At 52.8% G+C, this 26,124-nt stretch overlaps 1 protein-coding gene across 1 annotated transcript in view; it reads left to right on the top strand.

Annotated features, from left to right (window-relative positions):
• Positions 1 to 16,586: 16,586 nt before the first annotated feature.
• Positions 16,587 to 26,124, top strand: part of GLP1R (glucagon like peptide 1 receptor) — a 33,058-nt gene continuing 23,520 nt past the window's right edge. The window contains exons 1-3 of the mRNA XM_025862544.2: positions 16,587 to 16,698; positions 24,644 to 24,740; positions 25,524 to 25,631. Of these exons, the coding sequence (XP_025718329.2) occupies positions 16,621 to 16,698; positions 24,644 to 24,740; positions 25,524 to 25,631 (283 nt within the window). The 5' untranslated portion in view covers positions 16,587 to 16,620. The remainder of the gene's footprint in view (positions 16,699 to 24,643; positions 24,741 to 25,523; positions 25,632 to 26,124) is intronic.

The following is a 26,124-nucleotide window of genomic DNA, read 5'->3' as shown; positions in this document are numbered from 1 at the left end:
CAGGAACTTCACTCTTGGATATTCACCCAAGGAAATAAAAGCATCATGCATACAAAGACTTACACATGAATGTTCCTAGGAGCTTTATTTGTAATGCCAGCAACTAGAAACAACTCAAGTGTCCCATCCATGCCTGAATGGATAAATAAACTAGGGCATACTCATTGTATAGACTACTACTCAGCAACAAAAAGGAACACACTAGTGACACGTACTACAACATGGGTGAATCTCAAAATTACTTTGCTGAGTTAAAGGATCCAGGTGAAGAGAAGAGTGCATGATGTATGGTTGCACGTATGTGTAGGTATATGCACATATATATAAAATTCCAGAAAATGCAAATGAATCTGCTGTGACAGGGAGCAGATCAGCGGTTGCCTGGCAGGGCAGGAGAAGGGGGCAGGGGAAGGAGATTGCAACTCTGGGGACAGATGTGTTCACTCTCTTGGTTGTTGTGATGGTTTCACAAGTGTCAAAATGTACCAAATCGTACACTTTAAACATGTGTTTATTGTGCTTCAGTCATACCTGAATAAAGCTGTGATGAAAAGTTCTCCCTACGCAGCTTAATCCTTTCTGTGCCCTCTGTGAGGACTTTCATGACCCCTCAACCCCCTCATCCCTCCACCAGGTGGGATCTGATGCACCTTCTGCAGCAGTTTGGTGGCAACCGAATTTGGCAATTTTAATTTTAGGAATTGATAATGTGTGCCTGTCTCCCCAGTCTCTACCAAGCTTCTGGAAAGCAGAGTCTGGCTTTTTGGCACCCCGTTAAGGGTTGACTAAGTGAAAGAATGAGTGGACAATAAGTAACCCAGTTTGACTGGTAAATGTAGGCAAAGGATGGGGGAGGAGGAAATGTCAAGTGGGGGCTGTGCTGGGAATGTTGTGGAAGGATCGTGGGACCACCAGTGGTTCTGGGGACTGCTGAAGGAATGGAAGTGAGAAGGTCAGAGAGGAGGCTATTGCTCTAGACCAACCAATGTGAAATGAGGGAACTAGAGAGAGGCTAATTCAAACAGAAGTAAAGCAAGTCATTTGAAAGACAGTGTGGAGGCAAAATTTGGGGATTCAGAAACCCAAGTTGATGAGATGAATAATAAGCAAAAGGATAATAGATAAAACCACTTATAGCCTGGAGAGTCTAGTTGGATGTTTCTTCTGCCACTGCAATTTAAGGGAAAAGAACTGTTGCTGTTTTTTTTTTCTTTTTTTAAAAAATATTTTATTTATTTATATGAGAGAGAGAGCATGAGCAGGGGTTGGGGCAGTGGGGAGAGGGAGAAGCAGACTCCCCATTGAGCGAGGAGCCCAATGTGAGACTCGATTCCAGAACCCTGAGATCATGACCTGAGCCAAAGTCAGACGCTTAACCAGCTGAGCCACCCAGGTGCCCCAAGAGCTATTTTCTTAGCCACATGCTTATAAATAACTGCCAGGGTCTCTGAAGAAAGACTCAAGCTCTGTGTGCTCACCATTGCTCATGGTGAGGTCATAACATAGTATTAACCATGTGCCAGACACTGGTCTAAGCACTTGACTTGAATTACACTGAAGTAATCCTCATTCCAACCCCAGGAGGTCAGTATTGACATTATCTCCATTTCACAGTTGAGGAAATGGAGGCACAGAGAAGCTAAAAACCCTGCCTCATTTCTTGCAGCTAGTAAGCGACAAAGCTGGGATTTGAACCCAGGTTGAATGGTTACAGCTTATGCTCTGATGAACTGTGCAAGACAGTATTGGATTTTTTTTAAAAGCCAGAGACTAATGGCATAAACCTCTAAATTTCATAATTCTACACAGAAAATAGTGCATCTATGTTTCTGTGACTTGTTAATTTGAGCAGCTTTCTTTATCTGGATGGAAAGGATAATGTGCATAGAGGAGAGGTATCAGGCAAATATCAGCATTTATATGGTGTGCAAACAAATGTGCATTTAAAATTCAGGAATTTTGAAGGGAATTAGTAGGTTCATTTAACATGCTCTTTCTGGGTTTTCTTGAGCATTCCAGACCAGCAGGTGCATTGTTAACTGGAAGGAGCTGGAGAAATTTGCTCTGGACTCCCAAGTGAGAAGACAAGAGGTCTAGACCGGGATGTGGGCCCTCTGCTGGGCGGCTTCCTTGTCCACATACAAAAGAAGAAAAAGTAAGATGTGATTCTAAAGAACACAATTCAGCCAAGGGTAAAAGAAAGCAAAAGTGTGAAAAGTAATTCACTGTCCTAAATGAAAAAAAAAAAAATCAAGGAACTATGGGGATTCTTTCCATTTAAAAAGCCAAAAAGCCACTCACAATGAAAGTAACCCAGAGACTTAGTCCTAGGTGTCTAATGTTTTTTGTTTAAGGTTTTAAAAAATGATCCTATTTTAGATATAAAAAGATGTCTCATGACAACACTCCGGGAACAGTTAGGACATATAGCATATATTCAAAAACATGCTGAATAAATAGAAAGATACTGAATAAATACTGAATCCACCAAACGTTACCCAGAGCTGGAGGGACGTTGGCTTGTGAGCCTATTCCATGTTTGGTAAAAATTGTCCACCCATTAAAAACCCTGAAATGTTACCCCTCTCCTTGTCTTATGTTGGGTTTTCTGGAAACAGACTCTGAGCTGGAGATTTGTGCACAGGATTCCTGGGAATAGCACCTGTGCAGGAGTGAAGGCAACCAGACTGAGCAGAGGGAGAAGCTGGGCTTGGATGCAGTCCCAGCAAAGGCCTCAGCCACCCGCTGGGAGCTACTGAGCGAGGACGGCTCTGCAGGTGGCCCCACATGGCATGAGGGGGCCACGCCGGCCAGGCAGCTATGAGCCAGTTGCAACAACACTCCTGGCATCTGGGGAGCCTGGGACCTGAGGGGGGCGACTGGGCGGTGCATCTCCTCTTACTCTCTTTCTCTTCCTCCTTTGATTTCAAGATAAAATCGTGAACATGTTTTCCCTTGCTTCCTTCTTAGGGTCTCCTCAGAGGACCCTCACAACTTCAGAGAGAGTATTTCTGACATCTGCACACAGAAGCCACACCCCTGAAATGCAGAGAGCTTTCCAGACCTGCTGAAGTAGGCGGGAAAGAACTTGAGGGAGGCGTGCGATTCCTGTCCCTTCTGAGAAGCTGGGAAAGAGGGGGGTCCCTGCCTGAGGGAGTCCCCAGACTGAGTAGAGTGACAGGACAGATTTTGAAAAGACCCCCAAACACAAAGACACTGAAATCTGAAAGCATCCACTCTTCACTGCTATTTTTCTCAGAGCCGTAAATTCCCTGATAATTTTTGAAGGACAGAGCTGTGTTTTGCCTTAGAGAAAATAAATGACTTTTGTAACTTGAGCCCATAGGGGAAAAAGTAGTTAACGCCATTGCTCTTCTCTTCCAGCATCTGGTTTTTACTTCAAAAAGGAACCAGTCTTGATTTACATACAATCTTCTGAGATGAATATAAATACTTCGGAGTACTGCTCCAGAAATGAAAATGTTCTTTGTCTACCCTACATTGATACCAATTCCTGGGAAGCTGGTGGTTCAGAGTAGATTGTCTTAACTGCTCCATCTCCCCAGAAGGAGTCAGGGAGGGAGGGGGCTCACAGTTGCATCCCTCCTGGGGGACTTGCAGAGTCACCCTCCTTGGGAATGTGGGATGTGGCAGGGTGAAAACATTACAGTTGTTTCTTTATAAACAGTTTTAATTGAACAGGTGTCCTCGGGGAGCAGGGAAATTCCTCTTCGCTTCACACATGTGTTAGGTTGGCAGCTCCCTGCCTTTCCTCACAGAAGCTGCCTCTCCAATCGTCCTTACTCAGGCTGTGCAGCTGATTAATTAAAGCACCTCCTCTCAATTTCCAGGCAAATCCTCATTTGACCTGGTGCAGATATTCGATGCTTGAGCCTCTAATTTCCTGGCACCTTCACAGCTGCGTGAAGATGGTGCTTATGAAGCCGGGGGGGGGGGGGCTCTTTTCCAATCTCCTGATTAACAAATTCATGGGTGTTTCTGTCACTGGAAGTCCAGCCTCCTCAGACATGTGACTGGGAACTTCAACCTGTGTTTGAGGGGGTAAGGACGCCCACCTGTCATTTGCAGATTCTGAGTGTTCCTTCCTGATTATGCAAATTCTCTTCTATTGTCCTCTCACAAGACCTCCAGTGTCTGTCATGATAAGAACCTGTGTGAGAGGTTGCCAGACAAATAGAAAACACTGTGTAGTCTCTCTCTCTCCCTCTCTCTCTCCCTCCCTCCCTCGCTCCCCCTAGAGCTAAGAAGCAACTCTTTGGCGTTTAGCTCAACCACGTCAGAAGCTTTGTCTGTTATGTGTCATCCCCTCTCCTGGGGAAAGCAGTCACTTTTAGGTTTTTTCCGTGTTTATGGAAATTTTTTTGAGAATAGACTTGATCTTTCTGCCTGGTCAGCTTTCTCCAGAAGCCCAAGCCAGTCCTTGGCTGCCAGCAGTCAGCTGCGGTGCTCCTTGGTGCATCCCAGACCCCTGCCCACGGAACCCTGGACTTTGGGACAGCTGGCCCAGGGGAGGAGCAGGTGAATTTCTTTGGTCCCGCTCTTGTCCTCTTACGCCTACCTACCAGCTCTGCCCTCCAGGCTGGTGCCTGCTGGAGGGAGGTCATGCTCACACTTCATTTGCTCACATGCCTCACTCCAGGAGCTGCACCAGGGAGAGCACTGGGGCTCATGGGGCAGGCTGGAAGCCCCGGAGGACACCACGCTCAGGGCCAGTCTGTGGTTTCTCTCCATTCTCTTCCTCTCATCTTGGAGGAAGGTGTGGGTGGGAGGGGGCCAGGGGGCTGCCAAGCTTTTCTCCTGACATCCTTTTAACGGCCCTGGAAAGTCTCCAGAGCCAGTGGCAAGATGGCCTCGGCCTTTCCCACCCTGTGTCCCTCCAAATGAAGTAGGTGTACATTTCCCCTCTTCTGGGGAAAAGTCTGGGCTCTTTCAGAGTTGTCTCAATTAATCCAGCATCTTTGTGGAAAACTTGATTTGACTGACACATAACGTGCAAGCCCCTGCCACGTCGTACAGCCGTGAGAAGCTCAGGTACCTCCTCACTCTACCCTTGCCACCAGGAGTGTGTGCGTATGTCTCTAGGTCAATTTATGTATTAATTTGTCATTTGATGCATAATATTTAGTACTGCAATAAAAACAAACAAGCCGATCCTATGAGGCATTGATTTTCCCTTCCACATCAGTTCACGAAGACATAAATCTAAAGTTTTGCTACTTTAAAAGCCTCCAATGCAAATATAATCTAAAATTGCTAGGCTTTGAATTGGGGCTTTTCTGTCAGAAGATGTTTATAGACCTGCTCCCTGGAGCCCGGCCACTCATCTGTCTCCAGGCCCCAAAGACATTGATTACATCTTGAGGTCCCTTCCAGTTTATTCCGACTGAATATGATGCTGCTGGGCACCTTGTGTGCACAGGCTCCAGGCTGACCCTCAGGTTTGTTGCAACAGCGGCCCTGCCATCATGCACAAGCTAGAACAGAGAACACAAACTGCATGTGAGCAGCCACAGTGTAAGTCAGAGAGTGGCTGTTGGACCAAAGATGAAGAGGTATGGTGGCACAGAGGACACACTTGACTTTGCTTTGGGAAGATAACACAAGGTTCTTGGAGGAAGGGGATTTCAGGCTGAGCCATGAAGGATGGATGGGATTTGACCAAAGGAAATAGGGGAGAACATTCTAGGAGGAAGCACGGCAGGAACAAAGTCCCAATGTGGCAAAAGGCAGGCCAAGCTTGGAGGAACTTGGGTTGGCGGCAGCACAGGACACCTGAGGGGGAGGGCTGCAAGGAGTCTCTGTGGACACGTGACCGTGGAGGGTCAAGAATTTTGTGGGTATGACCATCATGCCTTCCTCCTACTTAGGTGGTGGTCTGCAGTTTGCAAAAAAGCTCTTCCTCATGCATTATCTCATTGGATTTTCACAGCAGTCCTGTGAGCACATGGGCAGGGGCTATTATACAGACGAGGAAAGTTGGAAAGTTGAGGTGATCAGCTTTAGGGGATAAAGCCCAGGTCTTTCCACTCCCTGACCAGAGTCTTTCCCCTAAACCAGTGGTGGTCGTAGGGAGCCTGCGGGAGAACTGACTCCTTAGAACCTGCCCATTCTCCATGTTTGGAGAACTTCTGTGTGTTGGTTTGCTTTCAGGTTCCATTCACAGAGTTTTCCTGAAAAAAAAAAAGCATCACGTGGTGACCATTGCTAGATACTCTGACATGGGTCAGTGAATTCCTGACAGAGAGACTTGGGGAGCAGTCTCTTCCCAGAGGTCAGAGCTGTGGGTCTTGGATGTACCATTGGAGTGGCCTTGGCAAAGCCCAGCAGCTTCCTGGGGGCACCAGGGCTGAGACTATGTCAGGAGGACAGGCCCACTAGCACAGAGCTTGTTTTGTGTCACCTCATGAGGCTTGCTGCCCCCAGAATCCTACTGCACCAGGATGATGGAGAGCAGGCCCAGGATGAAGGCCCTGAGGATGGCAGCAGGTACCTCCTTGGGCTACTTGGATCCAGACTGACATGAGTACTATATTCCCTGATGACAACAGTCACGTTGAACCTGGTCTGCTGGCCAGCCTAGGCCTGCTTGTGCTTTGCACATGATCTCTATTACCTTGTCCTTGAGGGGTATCCTCAGAAAAAAGTCAGTGATCTCAAATTCTTTGATGGGCAGAGAGGAGATAGATCTCCAGAGACTTGATCTTCATGTCTCAGACCTGGCCACCTGGCTTGACATTGGGGACCCACTTCTCATCCTCCATTTGCCTCCATCAGTTCCAGGCCTCAGCCCTGGTACTGACCACAGCTGAGACACCAGCCCTGCCCACCACTGCCAAGGCCTCCAGGGCTTCCCATTCCAGGGCTCCCAGGCTTCCCCCAGCCACACACACCCCAACCGCCCCCAACCACAGTGCTGGTATCATCAGATTTTGTCTCAGAGGAGTGTTTGTGTGTTCTCCTCTGGCCAAACTGCCATGCTTGGAGTTAATTCTGGGAGCCCCCTCTCCCAAGGAGCTGTCCCTGAGAGCACCTGGATGGTAGGGGATCGGACATCTGAGCCATTAAGTGCTGGGTAGCTCCACAGCTTTGTTTGCCATCTCGTTTGTCAAATAAGCCAGAAACCAGAGCATCACTGAGTGCACTGGGGATGAGGGCTTTCAGTACAGGGAAGGAAGTGACTCTTGAGCTGGCTTTGAGAGGGGAAAGATTGGGTCCTCGGAAAATGTCAATTGCTGGGCAAAGCCACAGGTCCACTAGAGGTCAGGTCTAGGGGTCAGACCATGACAACAGGGAGACTCTGAACTTTCCCTAACCATTCGCCAGTCTGGAATTCTGAAGTGTTACCATGTCACAAGTCAGCTAAGACTTGACCAGAAATGGGATCGGAAACTTCTGGGCTGTGGAGGTCTAGGAGACATCTGCAGAGTCCGTCCCAGATGGCTACTGATGCCACAAGCTGGATCCCAGGTGCAGCCTGTGAGGTCCTAGGTGGCCAGAGATGACCACCTAGTCAACATTGAGAGAGTCAAGACATGGAGGTGCAGGTTGCTAGGAAGAGTCAGATTTTGTTTTGTGTTTGTTTTCTTTTGTTTAGGAGAAAGGAGTGAATGGGTTATCACATTCCTTTTATGCAAAACCAAGGGAGATGTTTTCCAGCCTGAGTGCCTCAGTAAGAGTGAGATCCAGAAGACTCCAGGATGAGAGTTAGGCTGTTCCCAGGGGTCCCACCTGTCCCTCGTGCTTGTATTTCCATGCTTTGGGGGACTCTGACGAAGCTTTACGTTGACCTTGACTCAGCACTGGAGGTGATCCTGGCTCCTGATGAGCAGAGACATCTTCCTGACCCCAGCTCCAGGCCTTCGTGCTGAGCGTTTCCTCCTCAGGCCGATGCGGCCTGTGATGGGCTGGTCTGAAGGATGCCACAGGGGGAACAGCTTCTTAGAAAGAAGGAGGCTGTTTGCGGGTGGGTGGGTTAGCATGTTGGTCTGAGGACACCTCTTATTATTTTATTTTATTTTATTTTATTTAAGATTTTATTTATTTCAGAGAGAGAGAGAATGAGAGAGAGAGAGCACGAGAGGGAAGAGGGTCAGAGGGAGAAGCAGACTCCCCGCCGAGCAGCGAGCCCGATGCGGGACTCGATCCCAGGACTCCAGGACCGTGACCCAAGCCGAAGGCAGTCGCCCAACCAGCTGAGCCACCCAGGCGCCCCGGACACCTCTTATTTTAGACTCAGGCTGATGTTGGTTTCATTTCTCATCTTGGTCACAGTGACAGAGGTGCTGAAAGGTGACAGTAAGACGGCCCGTGTGATGCTTCTTTTTATTTGATTTCCAAACGTGTGAAATATGGCACGTTTCCTCTTTTCCTGCAGAGCTTTAATTCTGTGAATGGACAGTGTGGGCTCTGTCACAGCTACCCCCTCCCGGGCGCCCCACCTTCTTTCCAGAGAAGAAGGCAGACAGGTGAGGACAACAGGGATGGGGGTAGAGAGGAGCCAGGTGGATAAGAACAAATGGGCCTGTTTCCAGGCCCAGGAGCCACAACCACGCGGACCCAGCATCCCCATCCTGATGTGGCCACCCACTGACAACGGTGAGGGGAAAAGAGGAGAAGGGCCCGGAGTGGGGCATCCCATTCACCTAACTGCAAACCACCGAGCCCTCTGTTTGGACTAACTAGCCCTGTCCCACACAGACTCATGACATGTGCCACCCATGGGTGTCGGGACGGGCTAACTGCAGAGATAAACAGCTCCCGAATCTCAGCGGCGTAACACGACACGGTACAAAGCAGGTCAGCAGGAAATTGCTCCAGACAGTCATTTAGGGACCCGAGCTCCTGTCTTCTGGTTCTACCATCCCCTGGAGCCTTAGAGCTCTCCACTGGATCACGGGTACCAGCTGGAAGGGGGAGAGGGAGAGGGTGTGAAGGATCTTGCGGGAAGTTCCTCCACATTCCACTGGCCGTACTAACGGCAGCCAATCGAGGGACATGGGAAATGTGGTCTTGGTGTGTTATGGGTTGAATCACGCCCCCCTCCCCCAAAGAAAGGGATCTTGGAGTCTTGACTCTCCATACCTTAGAATGTGACCTTGTTTGGAAATAAGGTCTTTACAGAGGTCATCAAGTTAAAATGAGGTCATTAGGACCCTAATGCAATATGACTGGTGTTGTACACAAAAGGGAAATTTGGGGACAGACAGGCACAGAGGGCAGACAATGTGAAGACAAAGGGAGAATGCCATCTATAAGCCAAGGACTACCTGAGGCTACCAGAAGCTAGGACAGAGGCCTGGAACAGATTCTTCCCCTCAGCCCTCGGCCAACACCTTGATTTTGGACTTCAAGCCCCTAGAACTGTGAGGCAATAAATTTCTATTGTGTGAGCCCCTTAGTTTGTGGGCACTTTATTATACAGCAGCCTCAGGAAACCAACACAAGCTATGTGCCCAGATTTGGGGAGCATTCAACCAGCTCTGCTACATAATCTTCTTGTCAAAGGGAAGAGAATAGAAGCCTCTTTGGGCAACACCTGCCACCCTCGCTGATTCTACTGCTCTTCCCATGCCCCCCCTCCATGACTCCCTCCCTGGGTTTTCTCTCACCTCTTCCCACTGCCGACCCAAATTATTCCTAGAGAAGATGGAGGGAGCCCCCGTCTTTTCTGGCCAGAATTTCCATTTGGAGAAGAGAAAGGGACTTTGCTGTTCTCCCTTTTTTGTTCTATTCCTTGGTCCAGAGGTGCACAGCCCCTGCCAACACCCGGTTAAAAATGACCTCAAGCAAATCCCCTGACTCTTGTGGGATTCAATTTCCCTCTCTGTAAAGTAGGAGCAATCCCACTGACTTCTCTCTCGACAGCGGAGTCAGTTATGAAAACAATGCTCTGGCCCTTTGGAAATAGTGTGCTGCATTCACCCAAGAGGGCAATAATCACTGTAGCTCGAGAGGCTGTAAATCCTCCCCAGCTGACTGCCCAGAGCTGGACAGGACCCAGCACCTGGGAAACTGGGTTGGATTGGTGAGTGGCGGTAGGGGGGGCAGGGGCAGAGGGAGTGGCATGGTATGGGGGGAAAGGCCTCTTTGGTTCAGCCAGCCTCCTCCCTCCCCCAGACCTGGGGGATTGGGCTGGAGCCATTTGGACCAGGTAGGGATATCCCTAAGCTGGAGACCCTGGACATTAGCAGCTGTATCTGCTGCCGTGCTGAGACTTGGCACAGCTGATGTGACAGCCAGGGAGGTGGAGGGTCATGGGGAATGAGAGTGGTGTTAATGCTGCCATTTACGGAGAATTTGTTTATGCCAGGTTCTGGGCAAGGGGATCATTCAAGGGGGATCGTCCAACAATTCTCCAAGGCAGTGCATGTGGGCTGTGCGGGCAGGGTGCGAGGTCTGGGTGGGTTGCATCCATGCTACCTTGGCTATCTTGAACCATCTTGGGCCAGTTACTCCACGGCTTTTTGCTTCAGGGTCCACATGGGTCAAATGGGAGATAAAAATGATCCCACTTCACAATGCAGGGCTGCTCCCTGCACTGGGACACGGGCAGAAGAGAAGCAGGAGATGGAGACACGGAGCCCTTGCCGGCGGGGCCACCCTCTGGGGACAGACACACTCCTTCTCCACTCTTGGCCTCCGTTGCGGCCGGCAGCCGGGTTCTCCTGGCTCCTGCAGAAGGAGGGTCCGTGGGTCTGCTCTTTCAGTCTTTGCTTTCTCCCTGTGGCCAGAGGATCTGGAGACTCCTCCGGCAATGGCCAGGCTGAGGGCAGTGGTGAGCATGAAAATGGAGTAACGCTCACGTGGCTCCTGGATCAGTGCCTGGCTTAAGGCAAGGGCTCAGGAAATGGGGGTCTGTATTATTATCCTCCGATAATAATATCTGAGGATAATATTGTGATATTTTACAGACTGTGAGACCAAGGCTCTGGGATGTGTTCAAGGAGCAGTTGAGCTGGATTTGAACCTGACACTGACGGGCTCTAAGATCAGTGTGTGTTTCTATTAGGCTAAAAGATGTTGGCTCTTTCCTCATCTGGACCCCCACAGGAGGGGTGGTCTTGAGCTTTGGAAAATAAGCACATCTCTTAGGAACTGGGAGCTCAGAAAGGAACTGAACTATATGGGCAAGAGACACCTGTCTTGTTAGCAGTTTTTCCTCTGCCCGCCTTCCTTCCTCTCTGCCTCCCCCCAGCTGCAAGATTCTGCCCTGCCCACTGGCCAGGTCTTCCTACTAAGGAGAGGCTTTTCCTCAGCCAAGCACAAAGGGTGGGGTGGCAGGCTCCCGGGTCTGTTTCCATAGGGAAGAACCTTGCAGCATCTCTTCCTTGGGGGCACACATCAGTTGCTCCCAGTCCCATTCTGAAGGGGATCTGAAAACCAAGCTTTCTTGGTAAAGGTTAAGGGGGCCCCCCTTTAGGGCCACAGGAGAAGCTTTGGGAATGGGGGTAAGGAGCAGGACCCGGAGCTCGGGGCTGCGGAGGAAGGAGTCACAGGAGAGGTGCTGCCATGACGGGCTGGCAGAGCTGGGGCCCGAAACCCCTGCGCTGCTCTAGCTGCTCATCGGAGCTGCCGCACCGGTGGCCCTGAGGATGAATGCCTGCGCCGCTCTATGAGCAACTCAGTTTTCATCCCTGAGCCTCAGTCTCCTTGTCCATAAAATGGGTCCAATAGTACTTGCTCTTAATACTTGAGGAGATCGGAGCACTAAGCATCCAGCAGCACTTGGCTCGGAGTCACTGGTAACTCCATAAGTGGTAGCTATTGTTCTTGTTCATGGGTATTGTTAGCTTAGCAGACCAGCCCACCTGTTGAAATCTCTGTTCTTAGGTAGCTCATCCTGCCCTCTGCTCTTTCTAGGGAGCCTTAGTCCATTTGGGCTGCTATAACAAGATATCATAGACTTGATGCTTATAAACAAGCATTTACTTATCACAGTTCTGAAGGCTGGAGGTCCAAGATCATGGCACTGGTAGATTTGGTGTGTGGTGAGAGCCTGCTTCCCAGTTCATTGATGGACAGTTTCTCTCTGCATCCTTGCATGGTGGCAGTTGGGGAGGGACTCCTCTGGGGTCTCTTTTATAAGGGCACCAATCCATCATGAGAGATCTGCTATCATGACCTCATCACCTCCCAAAGGCCCTACCTCCACAATCACCAACTTGGGGGTTAGGATTTCAACATGTGAATTTTGGTGGGGGGGGGGGAGGACACAAACATTCAGACCATAACAGGGCCTGAGTGAGGGGCCCTGATAACAGTGTGGGGAGAGGAGAGGACTGTTCTCCCCAGGACCTAATCTGTCCTCTCTGCCAGCCCATCTTTCTTCTGATAAATTTTTGAGTACCCACTATGTGCCAGACATCTCACTGGACACTTGGATTGACACATTTCTATTGCAACAAACATTACTGAGCACCTACTATGTGCCAGGGCCTATGCCAATGCTGGCTATCCAGAGATGAGCAAGGAGACATCCCTTCCCTCAAGGAGCCCACAGTCTAACGAGGGAAAATCATAAGGACCGTGATAGAACATGGTAAGTGCTTCAATTCATTCCATTTCTTATTTTGAATAAGAGTCACTGAGCACCTAGTATATGCCAAACACCGTGCTGGGTGCTGTGCGGTGTTATGATGAGCAAAACAAGGCCTCTGCCCTTAAGGGGCTCTGAGTCCATGAGAACACTGAGAAATTAACCAGCAAACATTCAAGAGGGTTCCAACGTACCCAGATGGCCATAAGCACAAGGCATTGGGGCCCCAGGGAATTGGGTGTGGGGGATTATGGAAAGCTTCCAGGTTGGGGTGACTCTTTCACTGAGGCTTTGAGGGTGGGCAGAAGTGGGGGAATCCTTCCAGGGATTTCTGGGGGCCTTCCAGGGCTCTTGCTGCTGACAAGAGCACCTATGCTGTCTTGAAGGGGCATTAAGGGGCAGGGCTGAGGAGACGTTTCTTAGAGAGAGGGCTGCCTGAGCTGGGTCCTGAAGCATGAGTAGGAGCGCAGGCAGGCGAGGTAAATGAGGACACTTCAGACAGAGGGGGCTGCGTGCGCAAAGGTAGAGAGGTACAAGGCGGCACTTGCAAGAAATCCAGTTGGGAGGCAAGCTGCGGCAGTCCCAAGTACACTTCTTAGATACTAAGAGTTTTAAGAACCTGGTCCTAGGTGATAGGGAACCAATGATGGGCTCAGGGGCGAGGTCAGATAAGGGTTATAGGAAAGCTAATCCTCTGGAGATGGAATAAGGAGGGATGGAAAGATGCCAACTTGTGAAAGAAAGGAAGAAAGAAAGAAAGAAAGAAAGAAAGAAAGAAAGAAAGAAAGAAAGAAAGAAAGAAAGAAAGAAAGAAAGAAAGAAAGAAAGAAAGAAAGAAAGAAAAAGGAAGGAAGGAAGGAAGGAAGGAAGGAAGGAAGGAAGGAAGGAAGGAAGGAAGGAAGGAAGAAAAAAGAAAGAAAGAAAGAAAGAAAGAAAGAAAGAAAGAAAGAAAGAAAGAAAGAAAGAAAGAAAGAAAGAAGGAAAGAAGGAAAGAAAGACAGGAATGAATGAGTCAGACCTTGGACCCACCTTGACACTTACTTACGAGTTAGGAACACAAATCTTCCCAAATGTCCAACATACCACCTCCCAGCAGCTGCAGGGCACTTCCACAGAAGAACCAGGGCATGGATGCCCAGTAGCATCCATCATACCCAGAGACAGAACCAGAAAGGGTCTGTGAACACTGAGCATTCACTCGGCTGGCTGTGCTGCAAAAGAAGGCTGGCTCTCGGATCCCCAGTCTAGTAAGAAGGAGGCAATTATAACCCAGGGTGCAACAGTACGACGTGTGACGATAAGTAGCCTCAGGGAAACCTCAGAGGTTTTGGACCTCTGGGAGAGGTCCAGCAATCTGCCACCTAAATGCCTCTGGGTTCGGGGGGCCACCTCTGTCCCTGGATGCTTCCCTATGCCCAACGACTTCAGCTGGGCTCTCCCAGAAGCAGACCCTGAGGTGGAGATTTAAGGACAGGTGGTTTATTTGTATTTGGGAGGTGCCCCCAGGCAGCACTAGTCCCCTACTGTGCGAACGCAGGCCAGGCCAGGGAAGGCAGCTGTGGATGGCTGGGCTCCATCACATGAGGGACTCTGGGAGACTGGTACACACCCCTGAGGTGCCCCATGGCAGAGGGAGGAGCTGGGGTAGTTAGGCACCCACCTCTGTCCACCCAGAGCTGCTGGGGAGCTGCTCCTAGGGCTGCCTAGCCTGAACCGGCTGAACACATCAGAGAAAGAAAGTGGTCTTCTCAGTCCTGAGGACAGGACTTCAAAGGCACCCACTTATCACCGCAGTGCTGGGCATGACTGTAACTGTAAGAGAAACAGCTCCAATCATTGTTTAATGTCTCTCTCCTGCATAGACTAGAATCTTCCTGAGGGTAGAGGCAGCATCGCCACTTTCTCCCTGGGACCTAGTTCAGTGTCTGGCACATAGCAAGGTATTCGATAGATATTTATTGAATAAATGTAATTTGGAGGCTGAGAAATTCATGGCAAATGCCCAGTTCTGTCTGAATACCTTCTCCGCAGCTCCCAACCCTGGTACAGCAGAGCCAGCAAGTTGTTCCCCTGTACCTGTATCAATATCTAGATCATCTACATATCTATATCACATTTTACCTTCTTCTAGAGTAATATAAACCGCAATATTTACCTTGCCAGGGACTGCCAGGGAAAAAGGGAGCTTTTCCCAGCCCCCTTTACAGCTAGGCATGCCCATGCATCTAAGTTCTGACCCATGGGGGCGCCTGGGTGGCTCAGTCTTTAAGCAGCTGCCTTCAGCTCAGGTCATGATCCCAGGGTCCTGGGATCAAGCCCCGTATCAGGCTCCTTGCTCAGAGGGAAGCCTGCTTCTCCCTCTGTCTCCCCTTGTGCTCTCTCTCTCTCTCACTCTATCTCTAAGAAATAAATAAAATTAAAAAAATAAATTCTGACCAATGGGTGCGGCACAGACAATTGCCACTTTCAGGCTGTGTCCTCACCCATGGAGGGGCACTCCTCCTCTTCCCTTTCCTCCTTCCTGCCGGCTGGCATCCGGACATCATGGTGGGAGCTGGAGCAGTCCCCTTGGATCATTTAGTGGAAGGCTTGGGCCATGAGAATGGTGGCAGTTAGAAGACCAGGGGGAACCCTAATGATCAGAGAGCCACTGCTCCAACCCTGGGCTGAACCTCTGGTCTTGTTTTATATGCGAGCCCTTGGTTACACCATTGCTCTTTGGGCTTTTCTGTCAGATGTAACTGAACAAGCGGAAGGTGACTGTAGATCTGCTTTCTGGGCAGGGGAGGGATGACAAGACTCCCAGGGACTGGAGGTAGAGCTTGCTGGAGTGGAGGATCCCTCCGGCTGAAAGGGAGCCCCTGGCTCCTCCCACTGGCTGTCTCCTCCCTCCGCCCCATTCCCATCCGCACCCCAACCACCTTCCCTCAGGGCTGCCAGAAGTTTTGTTCTCCCCCTGAGGAGCAGTTACTCTCACAGACTCTCTTTCTTTCCCTTTGGGATGATCTAGACAGGCCCCCCTATGGCGGGTCCAGGACTGTGTGCTGCTGTCACCCCCCTTCTCAACAGTGACATCAAAGTTCTTTTGGGGCCGGGGTAATCCCCTCTTCCCATCCTTACTCCTTAAGGGCATCAGGGAAGTAAAAAGTCAATGCATTTTGGCATTCTCTTCCGCAGCCTGGCTGTAAGAAGGGAATCTGAGGGTAGCCCGTGCACCACCCGCCCCCCAACTCCTGCCCGCACTGTGTTTGGGGGTTGGGGGGTGGATCCAAAGGCAGGTAAAATACAGAGTTCCTACAAAGCGGGTGACAGAGACGCAGGAGGCACAGGGAACAGCCATGGGCCCACGTTGGCACAGGGACACACGGTTCTAAGAGCCTAGTGATTCAGAACAAGGGCCTTGGGGGCTGCAGGAGTTGGGGGGGGGAAACTCTAGACCCTCCACTCAGGGCTCCATTGAACCATTTGTCCTCGGCTCCCTGCTCCTCCCCCAACCTTAGCTCTCCCGGGGCGGCCTTCCTGACTGAGCTCGGGAATGAGGAGAGGACCTGGGGAAGGCTAACCCCGCTGGGTGTCTCTTTCTAATCCTAGTCACTCGCAGCTCTTGGGGTTACACTTTCCGGGAGGGGTCTGACGGGCAGGGTGACCTTGGACAAGTCCTACGCTCTCGTCCGGCCTCAGTTTCCTCTGGGGTAGCCTGAATAGGTGGGGGGTGGTCTGGCTTTCCTTAGCGAGGGGGAAGCTGGGGGAACCTGGGGGAGGTCGGGGGGGCGGGGGTGGAGGTGGGGGGCGAGGGAGGGCACCCGCGGCGCTGGGTGCTGGTGGCAGGCGCCTGCGTTTCCTCAGCCCGAGCGGTCCTCGCCCAGAGCTCAGCTCCCGGTGCCCCCGGCCCAGGACCGACAGGCGAGAAGGGAGGTTGGGGGGAGGCCTCGGGGCTGCCGGGGCGGAAGACGCGGGACCCCGCCGGCCCCTCCCGCGGGCGGGGCGGCCCAGCGCCGACTCCTCCCCCGGCGCCGCCGGCCGCCGGGGATCAGTCGCCTAGCGCGGTTCCGCAGGTGGCAGCGATGGCCCGCGCCCCCAGCCCGCTCTGCCTGGCGCTGCTGCTGCTCGGGGCGGTGGGCAGGGCCGGCCCCCGCCCCCAGGTGAGACCCGGGGGAAGGGGGGGAGGAGGGGGGGCCGCGGGCTGCGGGCGCGGGGTCCCGGCAGGGGCGGCACGGGACTTGAGCGAAACTCCGCGACCGCAGGCGGAGGGAACCGAAGCCCCGGGGGTGGGGGGAGTAGGGACTGGAGAGTTGGGCGCCCTGAGCCGGGGGCTTGGACGGCGGCCCGAGGTGGGGGCTCGGACGGCGGCTAGCCGTCCCAGCCCCGCGAGGCGCTCCCTGCCTGGCCGTCCCCGTCCCCGCCCCCGCCCCCGCCCAGGCCACTCGCTGCCCCGCGGCCGCCCTGCGCTGACTTCTGCGCCGCATCGCCCCGGACCACTTTGCCAACTCCTGCTCCTCGCAGACTCGTCGTGCCCGCTGCCCTGGCACGGCCCTGGCTCGCCGCCTCCCCTGACCTCACCTCTCCCACGACTCCCCTGAGCGCTCCCTGCGGTGCCTGCCCCCAGCCCACCCTGCTCCCTCGTCAAAGACCCTGAGAAGGCTCCGGGAAGACAGAGAGGGCCAGGGTGTGGACACCCAGCTCCAGTCCCCCCTCACCAGCCCCCCAGCACAGCCTTTGACTCATAGCCCCAGGGACCTTGCGGTGGCAGCTTGTTGTCCTTTCTGACCTCCAGGACGGAACCCGGGGTCCCCCCCCCCCCTCCCAGCCCCTGTGGCAAACACGGCTCCCTGCTCCTCTGGAAGCAGCCAGGTCCCCTCACACACTTGTCTGACCCCCCCCCCCCCATTCTGACTAACCTGGTTGACAACATATAGCAGAACACATACTGGGACACTCAGAGACACCTTGGTCCCCTGGATGCCACTGGCCAGCGGACCACAGATAGACCCCTGCAGCCCCTCTCTGCTGCTCTCATTGCCCTCCCTGCCTTTCCGGGGTCCAGGCTCCTGGGCTGGGGGCTGTAGCCAGCCTGCCGGTGGAGTGGGGAGTTGTCCAGAGATGTTGTGAGACACTAGAGCAGAGAGGAGGCGCAGGCTTGGCTGGCCTGCCCGGTGTCAAGGGAACTATTTCTTCCTACTGCCTCCTGTTCCTACCCCCAGACCTAAACAACTGACAGCTTTGGGGAGTGGACCTGTACAGGCTTTGGAATTTGTCCCAGCACAGGTGTGGGGGGGGCATGATGAGGGGCCATTGCCTTGGTGAAGGCTGACTCCAGCTGGCTGAGAATCCAGATGTGGACAGATGTGACAGCCCATTTTCAGCCCCCCCGCCCCCAAATTCTTTTCCAGACTCATTCCCTCCCTCTCCCTGTCCCCCAGCTCATCTACTGATCCTGGCCACAGGAGACACCCCTGCTTCCCTAGCACCTTCCCCCAATCCCTCACCAGGCCTTGACTTCCCTGGTGTACTTGGCATCTTTCAGGAGCCAGGACTGCAGATGCATTAGCATGACCGCCCCTCTGGTTCACCTTTACTGCCTCGGGGCTGGGACTAGGTGGAGGTGAAAGGCCCTGCGGCCTCCTCCCATCCTGCTCCAGGCCGGGTTTGCAGGCCTGGTTTGGATTAAGGGAAGAGGAGAGGTTCTGGAGGCTGCCTGTCTTCTCCCCAAAGTTCCTTTTCCCAGAGGAATGGGGCTTGTTGAACCTGCCCTTACTTCTGATCCCCTCACTGCTCAGCCCTGGGCCTGTGCAAAAGCCGACTATCCTGAAGCCATAACAGGCCTGGGAGGGCCAAGCAGGGCCAGAGGAACTAGGCTCTGAGCGAGAGGGTGCAGCCTTCAGGGGATGCTCTTGGGGGGAGGGGGGCACTGAGCACCCTTGGCCACCACAGAGATATGAGCAAAGGGACTTTGGGGCTTTGAGGTTAGACTGCGGTCCTTGTGACACAACCTCATGCCCGTGTAGAAAACTCTAAAAAATGGGTGAATTTTGCATTCTATTTTCTGTTCATGAGGTCAGCAAGACTAGAGTTACTCCCTCCATGTCATCGATGGGGGACAAAAGCTCAGAAAAGGAGCATTCCTGTGCAAGATGACCCTGTCATTCAGGAACAGAGAGAAAGAGGTGAGGGGCTGGGCTGGTGCCTGATACCCGATTCCCAGAAGGAAGAACAAAAGAGTAAGCTGTCCACCGTCAGGTCTAGCTAGGCTGGAAGCAGCTTACTCGCAGGCGGGGGATGGCTGAATTGACCTCTAAAGAAGGGGGCCAAGGCCACTCCTTCACTGTTGCTGGAAGGACCACCCCCTCCCCTATTCCTTACCTCCCCAGGAGCCCTGGGAGGGCATTGGTCTATGTATGGGGAGACAGGCAAGCCTCTGACACCCAAAATTAGAACCAGCCAAACCTGGGTTCAAATCTCAGGTCTACTATTAGCTGGTGATCTTGGGTAGGACAGTGACCATCCCAAACCTCAGTGTCCTCATCTGTAACAGGAATCGCAAGTTCTACCACAGACGGTTATGGAGGGGATTGAGACACTGGAACCCTGAAATGGCAGCTTTAGGCATGTGGGGGAACTAACTGACCCATTTGTCCTCCAGAATCTGGAAGCCTTCTTCAGGGCAGAATAGGGCTTGGAGAGGGGCTGTGGGAGGCCTGAGCCTCCGCATGCTAGTGAAGGGCGGAGGGAGTCCGGGGTGCACAGCGGTCAGCGTGGACTTTGTTCTGAGCTGGGCTCCCTCCCGGACACGGATCCCAGGTGGGGGCCGGGACAGGAGCCGCCAAGAAACCACATCCTGCCCTCCAATTCCTTGCTCTGAGGAAAAACAGGCCCTTCCTTAGCTGCAGCTTGGCCCTAGGCAGATTCCTCTGTGTGTGTGTGTGTGTGTGTGTGTGTGTGTGTGTGTGTGTGTGTGTGATAGAGAGACACAGGGATACAGAGATAGAGACAGGTAGAGAGACACAGAAAGAGAGAGACCAGGAGGAGGAGGATGTGGGTTTTATGAGCCCCTGTTTCTCTGTGTGTTTGTGTGTGATCCTGTGTGTGGCGGTCTGTTGGTGTGGAAGTCACTGTGTGTGAAACATCTCAGCATGCAATTGTGTATCCGACGGTGTATATGTGTTTGCAACGCCATGTGTGATACTGTGTCTATGGGAAGGTCTGTGTGTGTGTGTGTGTGTGTGTGTGTGTGTGTGTGTGTGTGTGTGAGAGAGAGAGAGAGAGAGAGAGAGGGAGAGAGAGATTTGTGTGTGAATGGGTGTCTGCCAGTATGTGCTAGCATGTAGGTGAGAGAGAGCATGCATGTGACAGAATGTGTGTTTCTCTGTGTACATGTGTGTGATGGTGTGAGCTGAGTATATGTCAGTCAAGGAGTGTGTGTGTGTGCGCGTGTCGGGGCAATGTCTCAGCATGAGTGCATACCTGACAGTCTGTGGGGGGGGGGAGTGTCATGTCTCAGTATGTAAGCATGTGCTCAGCGGTGTGTGGGATAATGTGTATGACGGTATATCCGTGTGAGGGTCCCCGAGCATACGGCACCGTGCGTCAGTTTTCCTTTCCCTGCCCTCTGCTCACATCTCTGGAGCCCTTAAGAAAAAAATAATGAGGTCAAAGAGCCAGGGGTCTGGCAGCCCGGCCCTTCCTGGGCACAGGGGCCAGGGTGATGGTTTGGCCTCTGGGAGAGGGGCAGAGAGGAAGGAGGCTGGGGGTCTGGGGAGGAGCTGCTGGGGAAAATAGGGGCCGCATCAGTTGGGAGGGCCCAGAGTTGTCTCTGGATCTCTCTCCTTTGGGGCCCTCTCCCATTTTTCCCACCTCGGTGGCCCAGAGAGGCCAAGGTCTTGTTCCTCCTTCCCTCAATCAAAAAGGTTCCCAGAAAAGGAAAGAATTTATGCACACTGAGAAATAAAACTGCAGGAGGAGTTTTTCAGGTTGGCAGCCAGTCAGTCTTTGGAGACGGAGCGCCTTCCTGGGGTACTGGAAAGCCCGTCACCTCGAGAGCATCCACTGCATCAGCATCCTTCCCTGTCTGCTCTTCCTTCTAACACTGCCCACCGGTACAGGGCTGGATAATTCTTCAAGATGTTCACCTGCTTTATGTTGCTGGATCTGTACAGTAACTCTTTGGGAAGAGTCATGTGCCCATTTTACAGATGAGGAAACCGAGGCCCCAAAGGATTAAAGTGCATCCTATCAATCCCACATTAACCGCCAGAGCTGGGATTTTAAATCCAGGACTTGTGGCTCTCCGTCCAGTGCTCTCTCCAGCACACCACTCCCTCCTGGCATCCTCTTTCTCACCTCCTGCTTCCTCCTGAAACGCCTGAATCTGAGAGGTGCCCCTCCTTATTATAATCTCCACCTGGGCATCATCTCTTTTTTATCCCCTCATCCCCTTCAGGGAGATCTCACAAACCCTGGCAAGTCCCGATTCTAAAACCTTCCAACCTGCCCTCACCCAGCCCCGTAGCCTCCACCGCTGCCCTCTTCTCTGGGCCAACCCTTCTGTCTCCACCACTGTGACCTTCCCATCACCAGCACTGGCAGCTCCACCTCAGCAGGCTTGGAGCAGGGACTCATGCCATAGGAGGGTGAAATGGGGCTGGGGGCCGGTGGATGGGGCCTGCCCCTCCTCCCAGCTCCCTGACCACGGGCATGGAGTCCTGAGCATCCCCATGTGGGTTTGCTGCTGGAAGCTGCCACACACTGAACAGGATGATCGGTCCTTGGCATGAAAATATGTTTGTTTCCTCCTGGGAGTTTGATCCTGGAAGTGAGGGAAGAGTAGCGCCCAGACCCCCAGGAGGCCAGGCTGCCCAGTCCACTCCGTCCTGTGAACAGCAGAAGTCCTGGGAAGGGCTGCACTGGCTGCACATTTTCCATGTGCCAGGGGCCCTTCCTAGCATTAACTCACTAAATTCTCACAACAGTCCTGGGGGAGGGGATAAGTAAAGACTATTATTATTCCCATTTTGCACATGTGTAAGCTAAGGCTAGAAGTTAAAACTCTTACACAAGGTAACAAACTTAATTTGTGGGGGAGTTAGGGTTGGGCCTGGATCTGAGCCCAAAGGCAGGGCGGCTCACCCTGCACTGTGTTACTGCGTTTACCTGAGCACTTGGGCCCTGCTTACTGGTGGTCACCAGCCTTGTCCCAGACCAGAGCCTCATATCTACCCCAGTCCTGGCCAGTGCTCTCTCCCCGGCCCAGAAATTCCTCCGGAACACCAGTCCTAAGCCTTCTTTGCTGACAGGAGCATCAGCGTCCCCACCTCTGCATCTTCATCCCTGCTGGGACATCGTGCTGAAATGCCCACCCTCCACTCTTGCTAACCCAGTCTCTCCCCCAGCTCACAGTCTCCAGAGTCCCCCAGGGCTGAGTCTAAACTGAGCCTGGCCCCAACCACCCCAGCGCTTTCCCTCCTGCTTTCTCTGTTACGTCCGGCTAATAAGCCCTTGACCCCACCCACCCCCAAGTAGCCTGGGGACTCTTTCAGGCCAGGGCTCTGTCTTTCCTCTTTGTGTTCCCCACCTCCTTCATCCTCACCACCTCCCAAAGCCTGGCACAATATGGCTTCCATAAACACCAGATGGGGGAGAGGCCAGAGGTTCTGGTAGTTTGTGCTGTAGGTACCGGGGTGGGGAGGGGGGCGTGCAGTGAGGAGTTTGTGGAGACTGAGCTGGTGTGGGAAGAAGAGAGAGGACCCAGATTGTTAGGAAGCTCTCTATCTCAGGGTAGAAATATTCCCTGCCCTCAGGGAGCCCCAGTCTGAGGAGAGACCCAGTCCTGCCCTCAGGGAGCCCCAGTCTGAGGGGGAGACACAGCCCTGCCCTCAGGGAGCCTCAGTCTGAGGGGAGACACAGTCCTGCCCTCAGGGAGCCCCAGTCTGAGGGGAGACACAGTCCTGCCCTCAGGGAGGCCCAGTCTGAGGGGGAGACACAGCCCTGCCCTCAGGGAGGCCCAGTCTGAGAGGGGGGACACAGTCCTGCCCTCAGGGAACTCCAGTCTGAGCGGGGGGACACAGTCTGAGGGGGAGACACAGCCCTGAGCTCAGGGAACCCCAGTTTGAGGGGAGGGACAGCCGTGCCTCAGAGAGCCCCAGTCTGAGCGGGGAGATATAGCCTTACCCTCAGGGAGTCCTAGTTTGAAGATAGTTTTATATTAGCTCTGCTCAGAGCAGTGACAGGGCTGCCTCTGTCTTGAGCCTCCCTGGAGTGTTTGTGGCCATGTTGGCCATCATGGTGCTGTCCTTAGCCTTTAACCTCATTCCTATCCACACTCTGAGATTTCCAGTTTCCATCGGCTTCCTTTTACCCACGCCCTGCCCCAGACACACCTGCCCTATTTCCCAGCTGTGACCATGACCTTGCTTCCCTGCTGCTTTCCTTCTAGAAAGGGAGATCCAGGAGGATTTCTCTCTAGTCTTTCTTCCCCTTTACCACCAGCTGCTGCACTGGGGGACGGGGGTGGGGGTAGAAGGAAACAGGGTGGGGAGTGGGGTTGACCCAACTGGCCCTAGTGAAAATTCTGCTGACCCTTCAGATGTAGCTAAAATCAGGACACTGCCTTCAGTACTGTTGTGTTTTACTCCTTGTTCTTTTATTTGTTTGTTTTTTAAAACAAATCACTTGACCTTTGCCCTCAGAAGAGCTCCTTCAGGTGGCATCACCTGTGGCCTCAGCACCCCAACTCTGAGAACATGGCTGGGGCTCTACCAAGCTACCAAGCTTGGTCCCCTTCCAGACGCTTCCTATGTGGACAGGGATGAGCACAGGACAACCTGTGTCTTTATGGGAGGTGCCCTGTAAACTATGACTCAGCTTAAACTGGGGCAGGATTACCCAAAACCAGATCCAGCATATGTTTAGGGCACCATCAACAAGTCAAGGGTGCAAGCTTCTAAAAAGAAGCTATTTTGATTTCAGCACCTGTGTATATTTTTGTGATTTCAAAAAGTGAAATTTTGTTTTAAATTATGTATAAGCCCTAAATTTTATACAAGGGGCTCCCTGGTCATTTCAGCATCTGCAGCCTCCAAATGAGGAGTATTTATAATCTTAAGCCTGTTCAAGAAAAAATACAAAGAAAAAAGAAACACCATGCCCAGACATATCTAAAAGAAGTGAATAAAAATGCTCAGACGGTCATTTCTCATGTGGGTGGGTCTGCTTGGGTCTCTGTGCTAAAAAGCCTGTTGTGTCTACCTTATCTAAAAATTGTGGTTCATATCTCCTTACTCACAGAAAGGGGCCCATCCAGGTCCAAGCCTGATCTCCCTGTTCTGGAACTTTCCTGACCCCAAGTCCTCAGGACTTCTTCATTTGGTAGAAGCTGAGCTGAATATTTGATCTCTCTTGTTACATTAGAAAGGGACAATGTAGGGGAGGGGTCCTACTGGCCTCCCAGATAACCATTGCATGTTTCAGGAGAGATGTTAATGATGTAGCATTACCAGGCTCCATAGCATTAAATCCCACCACACCACATGCCCTCCAATACTTCATCATGGTCCTTGATCTGGGGGACTCAGAGTCCTAGCCTTAGCTCTGCTCCTTGGGGTGCTGTGTGACTTCAACTGAGTCCCTCTCCCACTCTGGGCCTGCATGTCCTCTTCTAGAATGGTTGAAAGTGCAGGAACCTTGCGGGCAGGTTGACTGAGCACTGGGAAAGGAGTCTGTGGCAGTCATGAAGTGTTGGGCCCTCAGGAACTCTGCCTTCTAGGTGAGGTGAGAGGAGACCATGAATGAGACACCCTCCCCTCCCCCTTCACTCACTCCCTTCCCAAAAGCATCATTTCTGTAGACATTTGCTGGCCACTTATAAATCAAGCTATGCACCTGTCTGTTGGGAGTGATAAAGATGTAAAAACACCCACCTGGAGCCCCCCTGTGGCAGTGACTTGCCCTTCTTCCCTCTCAGACATAGCCAATGCCTGGGGGGTTGGGGTTCTAAGGTCCCCTGGAGATAAAGAAACCAAGTGTGTGGGGGCAGGGGGTAAAAGAGAGGTTGGCTGGACCCAAGGGGCTTCCGTTTCTCCCCTCCCCCCACAGGGTGCCCCTGTGTCCCTGTCGGAGACAGTGCAGAAATGGCGAGAATACCGACACCAGTGTCAGCGCTTCCTGACCGAGGCTCCACCCCCGGCCACAGGTGAGGCCAGGTGGGGCCCTCAACCAACCAGTTCTCAGGAGACTTTGAAGCCCCACCTCACCCCCCACCCCGCAAGCCATGGTTGGGTATCGTTTGCCTCTCTGGGATGCCACATCTGCCCTAGGCCTTGGGGAGCCATCTTATTCCTCCTTGAGCCTCTCAGGAGTGGGGACCTGGCCTTTCCATTCTTTGCCTTCCTTCCCACTTCCTGGCCTGTGCAGGGGTGGGGGGTGGGGAGGGAGGGCTGGAGGCCCAACCAACATATTTATAGGAATAATTGTTTCAGAGGTCTTTATGGGGTGTGCTAAAGGGCAGAGGACTGGATCCAGATAGGCCTAGGTTCAAATCCTGACCCTGTGATCATGGCGCCGTGACCACAGGGAGGTTATTCCAGCCTCATGAGCTCCGTTTCCCCCTCATCTGAGACGGATACTTTAAGAATAGGCCTATAGGGATTGTTTATTGAGCACTTACGTACCATGCACGGGTATCCACGTAACATACAGTTTGTCCCCAAAAGGCCCTGTGCGCTCGGGATCAACCCCATTTTACAGATGAGAAAATAGACATTAAGTAACTTGCTCAAAGTTCCACAGCTGCTAAGGGCCTGAGTCCCCTTGCAGGATACCTGCCGGGTGGGAAGAGTGCTTGGCATATGGTAAATGCTCAGCTGAGCTTAGCAGGGCACAGGTTTCGGCCCTGCCAGCCTCCATGGTGGGAGTGGAGGGGAAGTGCCGCTACCAGGCCCGGCGGGGACTCAGAGACTCCTCCTCCCGCGCCCAGGCCTGTTTTGCAATCGGACCTTCGACGAGTACGCCTGCTGGCCAGACGGGCTGCCGGGCTCCTTCGTGAATGTCAGCTGCCCCTGGTACCTGCCCTGGGCTAGCAGTGGTGAGTCCTCTCTCCTTCCCCCTGTGTCCAGGAGGCTGGGGGTGGGGGTAGCATGGGAGCATGGCTGCCTTTCTGCCCAGACTCAGCCCTCCCTGCCCCAGAAGGTCTTTAGGCCTTCTAATGGGTGTCTGTCTGCAGGTCTTTCCCCGGGAGGGGGCAGTAGGGAGCATCAAGTATAATCTAGGCTAGGGCCTGTGCTGGCGCGGGAAGGGAGGGCTAGAGCGTGGGGTTTGGCTTAAGAGAGACATGTAAGCCCCCTCCATCCAGTTGTCAGGAAAGGAGCCAAGTGGGAACAGCTACTAGGGTTGGGGGGTTACCCAGAGCAATGATGTCTCTGGGTATGTGTGTGTGTGTATGTACGTATGTGGGTATGTGTGTGTGTATATGTATGTGTGTGTGTTTGTAGGTGCCCCCTACCTCGTCATGGTACCCAGCTGCCTCCTGACCCCTCAGAGGTTCACTGCTCAGATGAATACAGATGGGATGAGAGATC

The sequence above is a fragment of the Callorhinus ursinus genome, unplaced genomic scaffold, assembly GCF_003265705.2.
Source record: "Callorhinus ursinus isolate GAN/ISIS: 27379988/994484 unplaced genomic scaffold, GSC_fseal_2.0 scaffold59, whole genome shotgun sequence".
In the NCBI taxonomy this organism is placed as follows: Eukaryota; Metazoa; Chordata; class Mammalia; order Carnivora; family Otariidae; genus Callorhinus; species Callorhinus ursinus.
This window is presented reverse-complemented; position numbering and strand designations above follow the sequence as displayed.